The sequence below is a fragment of the Mauremys mutica genome, chromosome 1 (assembly GCF_020497125.1).
Source record: "Mauremys mutica isolate MM-2020 ecotype Southern chromosome 1, ASM2049712v1, whole genome shotgun sequence".
NCBI lineage: Eukaryota > Metazoa > Chordata > Testudines > Geoemydidae > Mauremys > Mauremys mutica.
This window is the reverse complement of record NC_059072.1, coordinates 27509727-27526119: the sequence shown is the minus strand read 5'-3', so window position 1 is coordinate 27526119 and position 16393 is coordinate 27509727. Positions and strand designations below refer to the sequence as shown.

The window sequence follows — 16393 nt, the reverse complement described above, 5'->3', positions numbered from 1 at the left end:
GAAAGTTTTAGGATACATTATATTATAGATTCATGGCATGAAATCTTGGCCTTGTAGATATTATGAGGAATTTTGCCACTGACTTCAAGAGGGGGTCCTTCATCCATAGATTTTAAGGCCTTGAGGGACTATTACAATCATCTAGTCCAGTAGTTCTCAAACTTTTGTATTGGTGACTCCTCTCACACAGCAAGCGTCTGAGTGCGAACCCCCCCCCAATAAATTAAAAACACATTTTTTTATATTTAACACTATGATGAATGCTGGAGGCAAAGCGAGATTTGGGGTGGAGGCTGAGAGCTCGTTACCTCCACGGAATAACCTTGTGACCCTCTGAGAGGTCACGACCCTCAGTTTGAGAACCCCTGATTCTAGTCTGACCTCCTTCATTCGTATCATAAGACATAGAATTTCACTCAGTGATTCCTGTATCTAGATGAATAACTTCTAATTGAACTAGAGCATATTTGTAGAAATACATTCAACTGGATTTAGAGAGCCCAAGCGATGAAGAATTTATTACATCCCTGGATAATTTGTTCAAGTGGTGAATTACTATCATTGTTCAAAATGTGCATCTTATTTCCAGTTTGAACTTTACAGAGTTCAGCTTTCAGCCGCCGGATCTTGGAAAGCTACAGTCCTCCAGATGAAACTGCGTGTCTCAGAAGTGATTGTCTCTGAGAAGCATAAATCTGCTAACTGCAATTTGATACACACTTCTTCTTCGAGATGTGTTGCTCATGTGTATTCCACAGTAGTATTCCACAATAGGTGTGCGTGCTTGCCACATGCACCAGTGCCGGAAGTTTTTCCTTTAGCAGTACCTGTACTGGGGGAGCACCGCTACGACCCCTGAAGTGGTGCTTCTGTATCGCGCTATAAGGGGAGCTGCGTGCTCCCCCCCACCCTCAGTTCCTTCTTGCCTCCAGTGAAGATGGTCGGAACTTCGTGCTCCAGCTCTGCTGCAGCCTTTCTAATGACCTTAGTGGTACCGTTGCTAGAGTTAGTAGTTTCAGTTGTTAGAGTGGGCTTGGGGCATGCCCCGTGCCCCAGGTTTCAAGTCGTGCGACTCCTGTCACCGTTCCATGCCAAGGAGTGATCCACATGCTGAGTGTCTCCGCTGCTTGGGTGAAACTCACGTGAGTGAGCACTGCAAGATCAGGTCATTCAAGCAGCGGACTAAGAAGGAGAGGGACATCAGGCTTCAAGCGCTCCTTATGGAATTGCGCTGGCCCCAACTCCGGCGCGCCGAGTGGACTCCGCGCCCGGCACCACGTCATTGGTGCGCAGCTAGGCCCCGCTCCACCAGCCGGCACCACTCCCCCTCCAAGAAGCAAGGGAAGGGCTCCACCTCACAGCGGCACCAGGAAAAGGAAAGGGGAGAGGCTGGTCCTGCGTCGGGCAGCCCTCGGGCTCAAAACCTCTGACTCATGCTGAGCGGAGCAGCCCAGCGCCATCCGCACGCGTCTCCTGCAGTCAGGATGCCATCGATGCTGGAGGCTCTACAGGCTGCACGGGACATTCTGAGCCTACCGGTATCCGGGGCGCCGCCGGTGACGGGCCCTTGGTCCCATGGAAAGCTGCCGCTGGGTACTCATCAGTCCCCCCCGAGCACGGCACAGCTCTCACTCCGAGGACTGCTCCCTGCCTCATTTGACACACAGTGGCTGGTCAACTCACAGTTTACGCCCACCCTCGACGCCAATCAGGCTAATCGGTTCACCGCCCGGGCAGGAGTCTCGAGGTCCCTCCATGCCACGTGGTGGGGGGCGCAGGCACCAAGACAGACGCTGGAGACGCTCCTCCTCGCAGTGCAGTTACCGTAGCCGGTCCCGACACAATTGACGTCGAAGCTCCTGCTCGGGTTCCCACGTTGCCAGACGTTACACATGGGACTCCCCTCATGATTCTCCAGCACTGGAGCACCGAAGCTCCCGGCACCGAGGAGAGTACCGGAGCAGCACTTCTGACAGGTCCCAGTCCCACGGAAGACGGTGTCACAGGCACCGCCGCTCCTACCGCTCCTATGGGACCACGTGCTCGACGGCGACCTTAGCTTTGGCACCCAGCTGCCCACCTCTTGGCTGCGCGGCTCCACTGGACCAACCAGCACAACTGGGCCCTCAGATTGGGCAGTGGCAAGGGGCCCCATGGCAGGGACAGTAGTGCTAATGGGCACCATGGCCACCGGTGCCCACCCAGATGGGAACCCACTTGGTGGCCGGGGCATCCCAGGGTCCCTCAGCCTCCCCATCTCAGCTGAGGAGCAGATCGGCAGGCCATGAGTCGGCAGCTCCGCGCCCGGACTCCGACCTGGGATCGATTTCCCTGGTACCGACCAAGGCCCATGGCTCCATGCTGGCTCTCTCACCGATGCTGGAGGACACCATAACAACACCCCCGCCCGCTATCCTGCAGGAAGATTTTAAGACACATCAAGACCTGCTAAAGCGGGTGACGTCCAACCTCCAGCTGCAGGCCGAGGAGATGGAGGGCCCATCTGACTTCCTTTTTAATGTACTGTCTTCCTCGGCACCGGGCCGTTTGGTGCTACCCCTCCACCAGGGGGTGGCCAACATCTCTAACACCTTATGGCAAACTCCTGCCTCCTTGGCCCCGATCTCCAAGAAGTCTGAGAGGAAGTACTTCGTGCTGGTCAAGGACCATGAGTACCTCTATTCCCATCCGGCACCTAACTCGCTAGTGGTGGAATTGGTAAACCACCGAGAGCAACAGGGCCAGCCCCAAGAACAAAGATGCCAGAAGACTGGACTCCTTCGGTAGGAAATTTTATTCCTCTGCGAGTTTCCAACTCAGGGTGGCCAATCATCAGGCCTTGCTGAGCCGGAATGACTTCAGCCTATGGGAGTCCCTGCCAAAGTTCAAACCTCTCCTCCTGGAGTGAGACAGAAAGGACTTTAAGGCTCTGGTGGATGAGGGGGTGGCGGTGGCCAAAGCGGCCCTTCAGGCAGCGTCGGACGCAACCAATACAGCAGCCCGTTTGATGGCGTCCGTGATATCTATGCGCAGGGCATCATGGCTCCTCCTGTCCGGGCTATCGGCGGAGGCCCAGTCCCTCATGCAGGAACTACCGTTTGATGGGAAGGCTCTGTTCGCAGATCAGACAGACGTCAGACTGCACGGGATGAAAAATTCCCGTACCATTCTGAAAACCTTGAGCCTCTACATCCCTCCGGCTAAAACCTTGGGCCTCTACATCCCTTGGGCCTCTACATCCCTCCGCAGCCATTGGCTTAACCTGCAGGAAGCAGATACAAGCCCCTGTACAAGAGGCTGAGAGACCAGAAGCGCCGGTCTCAGTGGCAGTCCCGCTCTGCCCCGCAGCCAGGGCCCTCTAAGGGCAAAAGGCAGGGAAAAAGGCAGTTTTGACTATTTGCAAGGGGGTACCAGGGCAGTTGCCAGGGAGACCCCCCTATTAATAAAGTTTCTGTTCTGCAACCGTTTGTCTGCCTTCTGCAGGATGTGGTCCCATATAACTTCAGACCAATGGGTCCTCAACACCGTTTCCAGGGGCTACATGTTGCAGTCCAGCTCACCCCCGCCCAACCACCCCCCCTCCCTGATGGGCCCGGGGGACCTGGAGCATGCCCACCTCCTAGGGCAGGAGGTGGAGCGACTACTATACCTGGGGGCGGTGGAAAGAGTTCCAGTAGAATTCCAGAGCAAGGGTTTCTACTCCCGTTATTTCCTGATCCCAAAGGCAAAAGGGGGTCTCAAGCCCATCCTGGACCTACGGGATCTCAACCATTTTCTGGTCTGCTCCAAGTTCCGCATGGTATCCCTGGCCTCTGTTATCCCCTTCCTGGACCCGGGGGATTGGTACGTGGCCCTGGACCTTCAGGACGCATATTTTCACATCCATATTTTCGAGGGGCACAGACGCTTCCTCCACTTCCTAGCAGGGCTAGACCACTACCAGTTCATGGTCCTCCCTTTGGCCTATCCACAGCGCCTAGGGTCTTCACAAAGTGCATGGCTGTAGTAGTGTCCTACCTCAGTTGGAAAGGGGTCCAGATCTTCCTATACCTGGACGATCGACTTCTCAAGGGCAGCTCTCAGTCCCAGGTAAGGGCCCACGTAGAGCTGCTCCTGTCCATGTGCACCAATCTCGGCCTAGTGGTGAACAAGACCAAATCAACGTGAGTTCCAGTGCAGCGCATAGAGTTCATTGGGGCACTGCTGGACTCCTCAAGGGCCACAGCCTCTCTCCCACGGAGCAGGTTTGGGGCCCTGAAAGATCTCATCTCCTTGGTTACGGCCTTTCCGGTGACAATGGCGAGAGCGTGCCTTCGGATCCTGGGGCACATGGCGGTGTGCATGTACGTGGTCCACCACGCCAGGCTCCGAATGAGGCCCCTCCAGCTCTGGCTAGCCTCCCAGTTCTCCCAGGCCTGGAACGGGCTAGGCAAGGTTCTCATGGTGCCATCCCCGATACTTGCTCCCTGCAATGGTGGTCTTACCCGAGCGACGTGCTGCAAGGGGTTCCTTTTCGGAAGGTGACCCCGTCTTTAGACCTCGTGTTCGATGCGTCGGACTTGGGCTGGAGAGCTCACACAGGAAACATGCAAACCCAGGGGTTGTGGTCGACCTTGGACTTGTCACTCCACATAAATGTCAAAGAGCTCAGGGCAATATGGTTGGCATGTGTTGCCTTCAACACACACCTTCGCGGCAAAGTGGTCAGAGTCCTGACGGACAACACCGCCGCGATGTATTACATCAACAGGCAAGGCGGGACTCGTTCCTTAGCCCTCTGTCGGGAAGCCCTGAGCCTATGGGAGTTGTGTATAGCCCACAATTTCTCCCTGAGGGTGTTCCACTTACCAGGCGTCCGCAATACGCAAGCCGATCGCCTCAGCAGGGTTTTCTCTCCCCAGTACGAGTGGTCGCTCGACTCGGAGGTCACTCACTGGCTCTTCCGAGACTGGGGAGTTCCCCAGGTCAACCTCTTCACAACCCGCCAGAACTGGTGTTGCCCCTGGTTCTGCTCCGGAGGGGAGTGGGAAGGAGCGCAATCTCTGATGCCTTACTCCTGCAGTGGTCGGGCCAGCTTTTCTACGGTTTCCCACCGTTCCCCCTTAGTGGCAGAGTCCTGCAAAAAGTAAAAGAAGACAGAGTGCACGTCATCCTCATAGCCCGAGCTTGGCCCCATCAACACTGGTACGGGACCCTACTGGACCTTCTGGTGGCCCCTCCAAGGAGGCTATCGCTACGCCTGGACCACCTCTCCCAGGATGGGGGCCGCCTCCTTCATCCCAATCTGACTGCTCTCCACCTGACAGCATGGCTGCTCAGTGGCTAGACAAGGAGGAGAGGAGGTGTTCTGAGGAAGTCAGGCAGGTCCTCCTCAAAAGTAGGAAGCCGTCCACACGCCGCACGTACCTGGCAAAGTGGTCCAGATTCTCCAGGTGGGCCGGGGAGAGGGGAACCTCCCCATTGACCGCACCGCTCTAGTTTATCCTTGTGTATTTCCTGTCCCTTAGGACCCAAGGGCTGGCACCTGCCTCTATCAGGGTACACCTGGCGGCCATATCGGCCTTCCACCCACCGGTGCAGGGGCACTTGGTCTTCTCCCATACTATGACCTCCCGTTTCCTGAGAGGCCTTGACCGTTCATTCCCCTATGCTAGACCCCCTGTGCAGCAATGGGACCTAAATCTGGTGTTGTCCCGCCTCACGGGACCTCCCTTTGAACCCTTGGCCATGTGTTCCTGGTCTCACTTCTCATGGAAGGTAGCAATCTCCTTGGCCCGCCATGTTTCTGAACTCAGGGCCCTGACCTCGGGACCCTCATATATGGTCTTCCACAGGGATAAAGTCCAGCTTCGCCCACATCCGGCATTTCTCCCGAAGGTGGTCTCCACGTTCCATATGGAACAGGACATCTTTCTTCCCGTGCTCTGTCCTAAGCCCTATTCCTCCAACGAGGAACGCGGCCTTCACACGCTCGATGTGCGTAGGGCGCTAGCTTTTTGTCTGGATCGAACCAAGCTGTTCTGGAAATCCTCGCAACTTTTTGTTGCTTCGGCCGAGCATGGGAAGGGTAGCCTATCTCCACCCAGAGACTTTCCAGCTGGATTACCTCGTGCATACGCACGTGCTATGATCTGGCAGGGGTTTCCCCGCCTCTGATTGTCAGGGCACACTCAACGAGGACTCAGGCCTCATCGGCTGCCTATGTAGCTCATGTCTCTATCCTGGACATCTGTAGGGTGGCCACTTGGGCCTCAGATCACATGTTTACTTCGCATTATGCGATTGTCTCCCAAACTAGGGATGACACCGGGTTCAGCATGACAGTACTGCATCCTGGGAACTCGTAAATCCTACCCACCTCCAACACATATAGCTTGGAATCACCTACTGTGGAATACATATGAGCAAGCACTCGAAGAAGAAAAGACAGATACCTGTTCCGTAACTGGTGTTCTTCGAGATGTGTTGCTCATGTCTATTCCACATCCCGTCCTCCTTCCCCTCTGTCAGAGTTGCAAGAAGGAACTGAGGGTGGGGGGAGCGCGCAGCTCCCCTTATAGCGTGATATAGAGGTGCCACTCCAGGGGTCGCAGCAGTGCTCCCCCAGTAAGGGTACTGCTAAAAGAAAAACTTCCAGCACCGGTGCACGTGGCGAGCACGCACACCTACAGTGGAATACTACTGTGGAATAGACATGAGCAACACATCTCAAAGAACCCCAGTTACGGAACAGGTAACGGTCTTTTTGACAGCATTACTGTCTTGGTTTGGCTTCAGAATCTTGTGTCCAATTAAGGTGAGCACTCAGCAATCTTTATTTAACTGGTTTTCTTCAGAATCACCTCCTTTAAGGGTTGATGCTGTTAATTAACTTCCCAACAGGAGGGATCTGTGTTGATGATACTCACAGGTGACAGATTTCTTACCGAGTAAATTCAATCTCCGGGAATTACCAGATAGATTAATAGCGTAGATCCACACTCCCTATCTGTTTCTCCAGTTCTTCAATCTAAGGCATAGATTCTGATTAAGTACAAAAAAATGGACTGGGGTTAAGGCTTGCTGCTCCTTTTGAAGCCTTGGATATGAATCGTCAGTGCTGCAAGGGAGCATTCTCTCTAGAGCTGCGGTTCTCAACGAGGGGTCTGGGGCAGTGTTCCCGCTAATTTTTTGCATCCATGTGTGGAATTAATTTTGTTATGTGCACCAATATGGAGGTGATGTGTTATTGGTGCACATAATGAAATTCATGTGGTGGGGGTGGGGCCGAGGGGTTCGGCATGTGGGAGGGGGCTCAGGGCTGGGGCAGAGGGTTGGGGTGTGGGGGGATGAGGGCTCTGGCTGGGGGTGCGGGCTCTGGGGTGAGGCTGGGGATGAGGGGTTTGGGGGTGCGGGGGGGACTCAGGGCTGGAGCAGAGGGTTGGGGTGCAGCGGGTGTGGGCTCTGGGGTGGGGCCAGGGGTAAGGGGTTTGGGATGCAGGCTGCCCCAGGACCGTGGTGGGGAGAGATGACTCCCCCCAGCCCTCTCTCGCTGCAGCAGCTCAGGGCTGGGGCAGAGGCACCACTCCCCAGCTGCAGCAGCTCCTCCCCTGGCCGAGGCAGGTCCGCGCTGGGGCTGGCGGGGAAGGGCGCCTCTCCCCGCTGCAGCCATGAGCGCCGGGCTTAATAGGCAGCAGCGCAGCTTAGAGGGAACATAGGTCTGGGGCCCCCTGGGGGCCACGGACAGATTTCAGGGGGTCCGCCAAAATAAACCAGAAAGCAGGGCTGGCGTTAGACTCACTGGGGCCGATGGCTGAAAGCCGAAGCCCAAGCAACTTGGCTTCACAGAGCCCCCTGTGGTTTGAGGCCCTGGGCAATTTACCTGCTTGATATCCTGTAACGCTGGCCTTGGCTTTTAATCTACTGGATATACAGAAAAACTGTTGTTGTGGCAGAGGTGGGCTGTGGAATTTTTATGGGGGGCCTCAGAAAGAAAAAGATTGAGAACCCCTGCTCTAGAGAGTTCTGACCATGACTCCAAGAGCACGTGCACTTTCTCCCAAGACTGTACTCAAGGAACTTCTGTTACCAGGTAAGTAACCTTTATGAGATTTAAGTTTAGTTATACATCCTTTGGAAACACTTGCTTTGAAAGTAATTCTCTCTGTTTTAACATTTGACATTTCATTGTCAAAATTCTAAGATTGGTTATTTCTGAAATACCTATAAATGTGTCTGTTATTTCCTAGGCATTTGAGCTTGCAACTGGAGATTATTTGTTTGAACCACATTCTGGTGAAGACTATTCCAGGGATGAGGGTATGTATCTTCTGAGATGTTTGAACAGCTTACAGGAGTGTTTATCTGTGTACTTGAGTAAACTGTTGATAAACATTGTGTTTTGGTATCAGATTGTAAATTCAGATTTTTTCTTTTTAAGTCCCATCGGTAGCATTAGGTGGGCAAACGCCCTTCAGCAGGCACATTCATCTTGCTTAACAGCAGCCTGAAGGAATTAGACTACTTTCTTGTAAGATTTGCATATGTGTGAAAACCTGATTGTGAAATAATAGAGCATTTTAGTTACAAAAAGCAACACAATTGAATTTTAATGTATCTTCTGTTTATTAGAATAGATGTTTACATTTGTGTATATATTGTTTGAAGTAGCTGGTTACTAATTAAAAAAAAACAACAGAATTAACTCCTGCTTCCATCTGTATACCTGTCCATTTCCATGCTTGTGTGCTTGTAATGCCCCTTGCAGCGGTAACATGGGCATCATTCATTGTTCCTAAATGCTACTAATGATGCCAGAGTTCTGCTGATCCTGGAAACCTGTGCATGGGTTTGCTGCAAACATTGTTGATTTGAAACTATTTCTGATTTTTTACTAATTCCAGTTTCTTTCCTCTTCTTTTTATCCCATCCTTTCCCTGCCCTTCCCACTCCTGTGCCCTTTTTTTCTCTCCTTCATAGACCACATAGCACACATCATAGAGCTGCTAGGCAATATCCCAAGGCACTTTGCTCTATCTGGAAAATATTCTCGGGAATTCTTCAATCGCAGAGGTAGTACCTCTTCTTTTTGAAAGGCGCCGTGATGCAGACAGAAGTGGAATAGCAGTTGCTGGTTGTAACGCATACCAATAAGGAGCATTTTCTCAAGTCATATAACAAAAATCTATCCCTGGTATATAAACATTAACAAATTAAAAACAAAAAGCTATGAAGAACTCATTTTTTTTAGTTGCACTAATTTAAAGGGAACAATTGATGACATCTTTTAAATCACTTTATTGGTAAAATCTTATCTTTAAAGGCTGCGCTTCAGTGATTTTGGATGAAGACGTTTTCCTGGAAGTGCCTTTCCAAATTAGCCATTAAAAGTGTCTTGTCCACACACACATTAGTTTTCTTACATTTTTTGACCAGGATCAATCTATTTCTGTCTGTACCGGGCCAGTGTTAGTGTGTGCATGCAATGTACTGATTAAACTGTTGTATGTTTCTGTTTTGCTGGCAATGTTCTCCAATGCAGATCACATAGCATTGATCATTGAACTGCTGGGAAAAATCCCTCGAAAATACGCTATGTTGGGGAAATATTCCAAGGAGTTTTTCACCAAAAAAGGTAACGGTATTTATGCAACACTAATTTAAAGCATAGTACTATCCAAAAGGAGAAATTGTACGTTCATTTATGATTACTGAAGAAATATATCAATTTAAGTGAGGACACCATGTTAAAGAAGAGTCCTGATAAATGTGAAATCACGATTCTTTGAAGAGCAGGAAGTTGCAGAATAAAAACCGTTTCCCTGTATCATTTATATTACATGGTGTACTCAACAAAGTTATGGATATTAAGTAAAATATCTATGAAACCCTAGTGAACTGCTTAAATATGTGCAGTGTATCAAATATGCCCTAATGTTCAATCCATTTCAGTTGATGTTTTATATGAAATAGCTGTCAGGGAATATGCACTTTCTGGTACCATGGAAAGGAGTTAAAATACTTTCTGGAAAATATCAGTTATCTGGTTTTCATCTTATTTAGTGTTCAAGCAAACCCTCTTTATATGGGTCAAACTGAGGGATCGGATAAGTGAGCACTCAACACAGAGATCATATATCCTGCCATTATCTTACCATTTGTGTTTAGACTGAGTGCAGAAAGGATAGTTTTGTGTCACAAGGGTGGGTACAGCTTCTATCCTCTGTCTGGATAGCACTGTTTCACGTTAAGTATCACAGTACATTTAAAACAAATTTTTGCCCTGTGTATGGTGTGGCACAGGACAAAAATGTTTTTAATGTAATATGTCATTCCCTTGATTCCATTGCCTTTTTGTCTTTGATTAGGTTAGTAGAATTAAACTAATATAAGTTCCTTTTTTTAAATTTGTGGTAATATGGGGGAATCATTCTGTTGTCAAGTTGCAGTATCTCCTGTGTCTCTTGCTAGTTTCTCTTCTCATTCAGTTGACCATATTATTTTAATTATTTGTGAAAAAAAATAATGGATAATCTACTTGTCTAAAATTAAGTTAATACTAATAGATATTTTCAGAAGCTCTCTTCAGCAGGCCATGGAAAACACCAGCTTAGAATAGCACTTATAATGGCAGAGCATTAAAAAATCTAATTTAAAAAAATTAATTAAAAAATTAAAAAAGACCTCATAATTAAATTCATGGTGATAAGTGGTGATGTTTGGTGGTTAAGCAGCAATAGGGACTGCTGAGTTCTATTCCCAAATCCAGCACTGATTCATTGTGGTGGTGAGTTTAATGCACACATAAACTGCCGTTTCAGTTATTACTCTCTTCATAAGGATTGTGATGAAGGTCATGTTGGCTGAAATACCAGTTTAGCGCAGATTGACCATCTTTTTGTTATGAAGGAATTAAAACCTTAAAATTACCTAGAAATTAAGTCATTAATTGCAGTTGTCTGTGCTGTACAGAAGAGGAAACTTTACTATTAAGGACATCTTAATCCTTTTGGGCAGTTTGTAAAAGTAATACAGTCAGCTGTGTTAAAATTCTGTCTAACTCATTCTCCTTTCTAATAGTTAATTGGCTTGGTACTTTTTTTTTTTTTTTAGATTGATGATAAAACTAAAAAGAACCCTTAGTCCTATAGAGGAGTGTTCTGGTGGCCTTTTTGTAGGAACCATTTAATTGTGATTTGTTCTTCTCTATTAAATAAGCTGTTCATTACCAATTGATGATTCTGATTATATCAATTAGTATTGTTCATGGTCATGGCTGATCCTGGCAGGAAACTGGGCTTCAAACACTGCTCCAGCTGTGTAAGGTAGATAAAAGTAATGATTTACTTTTATTTTTTTAATTTAAATCAATTTAAGTTTAAATCAGAATTTTTATTTACATGTTAAGTCTTTACATTCTTCCCAGTGCTAGACTGGATGTATGCACTTGTTACTTTAATTAATTTTCAAATAAGAATTTAGGATTTTACATAGATTTTTTTTCCATTAAGACATTTTCACACTTAAAATGCTCAGGCTGAAAAATACAAGTCCCAGGCTTCATGAACATCCTTACTGTGAAAATAACATGAACCCATAAACAAGACTGATAAATAGCCAGACCATAGAAACTGCAAATTATAATGGATGAGCAGTCAGTGGGGCTTGTGCACCTGAGTCACTTAGATGCTTGTGAAAATTTCACACTTATCTAAATGTGGGCTTAGAAGTCCAATTTTAGCCTCCTGTTTTTACAAATATCCTCTGTGTACCAAAAAATACAACTGTAGCCTCTGTTGCTGCAAATAATTATTCACATATTTAACTTTAAGTACTAGAGTAGTCTCATTGAAGTCAATGGCACTGTTCATGTGAGTAAAATTTATTACTTTGTGTTTTCAGGCTCAAGGCCTTAATTTTCGATATTTCGATTTTTTATAGTTTTGTAAAATTCAGACAAGACCTTTGCATTAGTAGAATTTAAAAAAAAAACCCTAAAAACCCAGCATTTATAATTTGGTTCATTGTCAGTTGAAGTCCCAATAGCCCAAATCAAATTTAGGTTTACAAAGGGCTTGGCTACACTTACAAGTTGCAGCGCTGGGAGTTACAGCGCTGGTCATGCAGCTGTGGAAGGGCCAGCGCTGGAGTGTGGCCACACTGACAGCTACCAGCGCTGCAGTGTGGCCACACTTGCAGCACTTTCCAGCGCTGTATTGAGAGGTGCATTGTGGGCAGCTATCCCACAGAGCACCTCGTCCCGTTTTGGCGCCGTTTTGGCGCTGAGTATTGTGGGAAGGGGAAGGAAGTGTGCGGGTCATTCCGCTTCCTGTTTGCCAGCGCCCCGTGGTGCATCGCTTCACATCCCAGCATTCACTCTTTCCAGCAGCGTTTGGCGCCATTGTGAGTGTCTTTCTGTTACTCTCTGTGTGAATCGCGATTTCTGTGGCAAATGGAGCCCGATCTGCTGAGGACTCTGCTGATGAGTGTCACCAGCACAACACGTTTGGCAGTCCAGCTATTCCTTCAGCTCCAAAGTGACAGTGAGGATTCCGATGATGATATCAATATGGATTTGCCTGCCGCGTGTGACACTAAAGTGCTTGCGGCATTTACGGAAATGCTCAGCACCGTTGAACGCCGCTTTTGGGCTCGGGAAACAAGCACTGAGTGGTGGGATCACATCGTCATGGAAGTCTGGGATGACGAGCAGTGGCTGCAGAACTTTCGTATGAGAAAAGCCACTTTCATGGGACTGTGTGCTGAGCTCGCCCCCACTCTGCGGCGCAAGGACACAAGATTGAGAGCTGCCCTGACGGTGGAAAAGCGGGTGGCTATTGCAATCTGGAAGCTGGCAACTCCAGACAGCTACCGGTCGGTCGGGAACCAGTTTGGTGTGGGAAAGTCGACCGTGGGAATCGTTTTGATGCAAGTTTGCAAGGCAATTAATCGCATCCTGCTAAGAAAGACCGTGACTCTGGGGAGCGTGCAGGACATTGTGGATGGCTTTGCACACATGGGTTTCCCTAACTGTGGAGGGGCGATAGATGGGACGCATATTCCTATTCTGGCCCCCCCCCACCTGGCATCAGAGTACGTTAATCGGAAGGGGTATTTCTCTATGGTTCTCCAGGCGCTTGTGGATCACCGCGGGCGTTTCATTGACATTTACACAGGCTGGCCTGGAAAGGTGCATGATGCACGCATCTTTCGGAACAGTGGCCTGTTCAGGAAGATGCAGGCAGGGACTTTTTTCCCAGACAGGAAGATCACAGTAGGGGATGTCGAAATGCCCACTGTGATCCTTGGAGACCCCGCGTACCCGTTACTGCCTTGGCTCATGAAACCCTATACAGGGAAGCTTGACAGGAGCAAGGACCGGTTCAACTACAGGCTGAGCCGGTGCAGAATGACTGTGGAGTGTGCTTTTGGGCGTTTAAAAGCCCGCTGGCGTTGCTTGTATGGGAAGCTAGACTTGGGGGAAAGCAGCATCCCCGCGGTTATATGCGCTTGCTGTACCCTCCATAATATTTGTGAAGGGAAGGGTGAAACATTCAGTGAGGCATGGACCACCGAGGTTCAAGTCCTGGAGGCTGAATATGCACAGCCAGAGAGCAGGGCTAATAGAGAGGCCCAGCACAGGGCTACAAGGATTAGGGATGCCTTGAGGGAAGAATTTGAGGCTGAAAGCCAACAATAATGTTTGCTGCCTTGCATGGGAGTGAATTGCACTGCTTACACTGTTATTCTATTATCCATAATAATAATATGATTTGTAGTGCCTCTTTCTTTACTGGGCTAAGGTATCTTTCACTATCTGCTATAATAAAGACTGTTTTCAAAGCCAAGAATTGTTTTATTGAAAAGAAAAAAACTTCCTTGACAGACAGACAGACACACAACATTTCATGAACACAAGAGGGCAGGGGTGTGGGTTGGTGAACTGTACAGTCACAAGTTTGCATATGCCCTGTCTGGATTGCTGTTTAATGAATCCTGCACTTCAGGGTTCATATACTGCATGGTGATGGGGGTTGAATGCAGAGGGTAAGGGTGGTGGTAGGTATCAGGGCTGGTTGGGGAACATACAGGTGTTGGAGGCAGCTGGTGGTGGTAAGAACCTGGATGCTGGGGAAAGGTGGTTTGAGCTGACATTGGGGCACAAGGCACAAAGGACGGGGCGGGTGGGGGAGTAGCACGGTAGTGCTCTGCTTGCATGGCAACGAGTGACTCTATAGACTCCGCTTGGCGCTCCAGGATGCTTAGCAGCCGCTCCGTGGTTTTCCTCTTGGCCACTGCATTTCTCTTGCGTGTCCTGCTTTCTTTCTCTCGCCAATCCTTCAAGTCCTTACTCTCTCGAGCAGACTGATTAAGAACAGTTTTCAGCATGTCTTCTTTGCTCTTTCGGGGATTTTTTCTCAAATTTTGAAGCCTCTGTGATGTTGAACATCTGGGCAGTCCAGTAGTCAAGGTCACTGTAGAAACAGAAATGACAACATTTAACACGGGCAGCATTGTATCCACTATCTCCAGACATGAATTGTTACACTGAGGGAGTGAGTTCTTATTTAAGCATTCTTTTACCCACACGCATAACACTACAGAAGCCACGACATGGTGAGTGAGCAGTGCTTATATGGGGAGAAGTGGGGCTTGGGTGTAAGAGGGGAGCTGGTTGCTTCGGGTAATCTGGAGTGCTAGAGGGGTTGAGTGAAATGCAGATGCAGGGGTGATCTTATCTCCCTATCTCTTCACTAAAGAGTCTCCCAACATTTTTCACAGGACTTAATCCTGGAAGATGTTTCCCTACTGCGAGTCACTAGGGAACAGCGGGGGGCTCTTTTAGAGCAATGTGGATTCCGCCCGGGACCCTATGCGGCTTGCCTGTGTTCAGAAATGGTCCCCCCACCACTGGCAGAAGAGTGGCGCGGACGCGTCACCGTCACTGGGACAAGGGACACAGTGGCTCTGCCTATAAACCTGCGCAGGCATATTGCCCACGCTCTGGATGAAGCTTTTGCTGAGATAACTGAGGCAGATTACCGCGACGTGATAGACCACATCAACGGGCTATTCCACATCTAGAGGCTGGCATGCATGCATCCATAACCCCCCCTCCTCTCCAGAAACATTTCACCCAGAAAATAAAAGCCGCTTACCGGTAACACGCTCCTCTGCTTGTCCTTCTGCAACTGCTGGCTGCTGCGATTGGGTGCTTTCCTCCTGGCTTGAGAAGAGCTCCTGGCTGCATGCCTCCAGGGAATCTGCGGTTTCTTCCCCCATGCCAGGAGCTTCACTCGCGGTTTCCTCCCCCCCCCACGCCTCCGCCTCCGCCGCCTCCTCCGCCTCCTCCTCCTGTCCCCCAGCCTGCTCAGAAGTGTCCATCGTTATCCTGGGATTGGCAGTGGGGTCACCCCCAAGTATCTCATCCATCTCCCTGTAAAAACGGCAGGTCGTGGGAGCAGCTCCGGATCGTCGATTCCCCTCTCGGGCTTTGTAATAGGCACTCCGCAGCTCTTTAATTTTCACCCTGCATTGTACTGCGTCCCGATCATGGCCCCGATCCAGCATGGCCCTTGATATCTGCTCAAAGATATCGTAATTCCTACGGCCGGAGCGCAGCTGTGCCTGAACAGATGCCTCACCCCAAACACTGATGAGGTCCTGCAATTCACCAGTGCTCCATGCTGGGGCTCGTTTGCCGCGTGGAGGCATGGTCACCTGTAACTGATTAAAACTGATTGCACTCCACACCTGGCTGCAGCAAACAGGAAGGAGATTTTTAAATTTCCCGGGGCATTTACAGGGCGGGTCACCTGAGCCAAGAGCAGTAGAGTGCAAACTGATGTGCAGAGTGGCTGAACAGGAATTCTGGGATACCTCCTTATTCCCTGGAGGACAGGTAAAGCGCTGGTGAGTGTCCACACCTGCTGGGCAGCGCTGGATCACCAGCGCTGCACTCCTTATACCCCTGCCGGGATGGGTTTTCAGCCAGCGCTGCAACCAGGGAGTTGCAGCGCTGGTTGTGCCCTGCAAGTGTGGACGGGGTGTTGTTGCAGCGCTGGAAAGCCTCCACCAGCGCTGCAACTTGTAAGTGTAGCCAAGCCCAAAGCCTCAACTGGATTTAAATCGATTAACAAAAATCAAGTGATGTAAAGCAATGATTTAAATCACTCTCCCCTGCAGCTGTGGCCCCAGTCTGAATACTGACTCCCTCGAGTGCCATTTGTGTCCTTTGCCACACAAGGAAGGTCCAAGCTGCTTGTTATGGAGGAGGCATTGAAAGCCCAGAATGTCTGTTGCCTTCTCCATGTCAAATACTGTGGTAGAATTGATCCCCCTAGACTGGGACTGCCTCACATCTAAATGCTGTGAATAAGTCTAGCCAGTCAATTAGATCAGAGGGCGCTGTTGA

At 49.4% G+C, this 16393-nt stretch overlaps 1 protein-coding gene across 12 annotated transcripts in view; it reads left to right on the top strand.

The window, feature by feature from the left end:
* SRPK2 (SRSF protein kinase 2) overlaps nt 1-16393 on the top strand; it is a 308919-nt gene that overhangs the window by 269995 nt on the left and 22531 nt on the right. For 11 of the 12 annotated variants that reach the window (XM_045029990.1, XM_045030005.1, XM_045029982.1 and 8 more), the window contains 3 exons: nt 8229-8298; nt 8959-9051; nt 9521-9613. In XM_045029990.1, the coding sequence (XP_044885925.1) occupies nt 8229-8298; nt 8959-9051; nt 9521-9613 (256 nt within the window). The remainder of the gene's footprint in view (nt 1-8228; nt 8299-8958; nt 9052-9520; nt 9614-16393) is intronic. The other variant, XM_045030015.1, reaches the window with a different exon arrangement.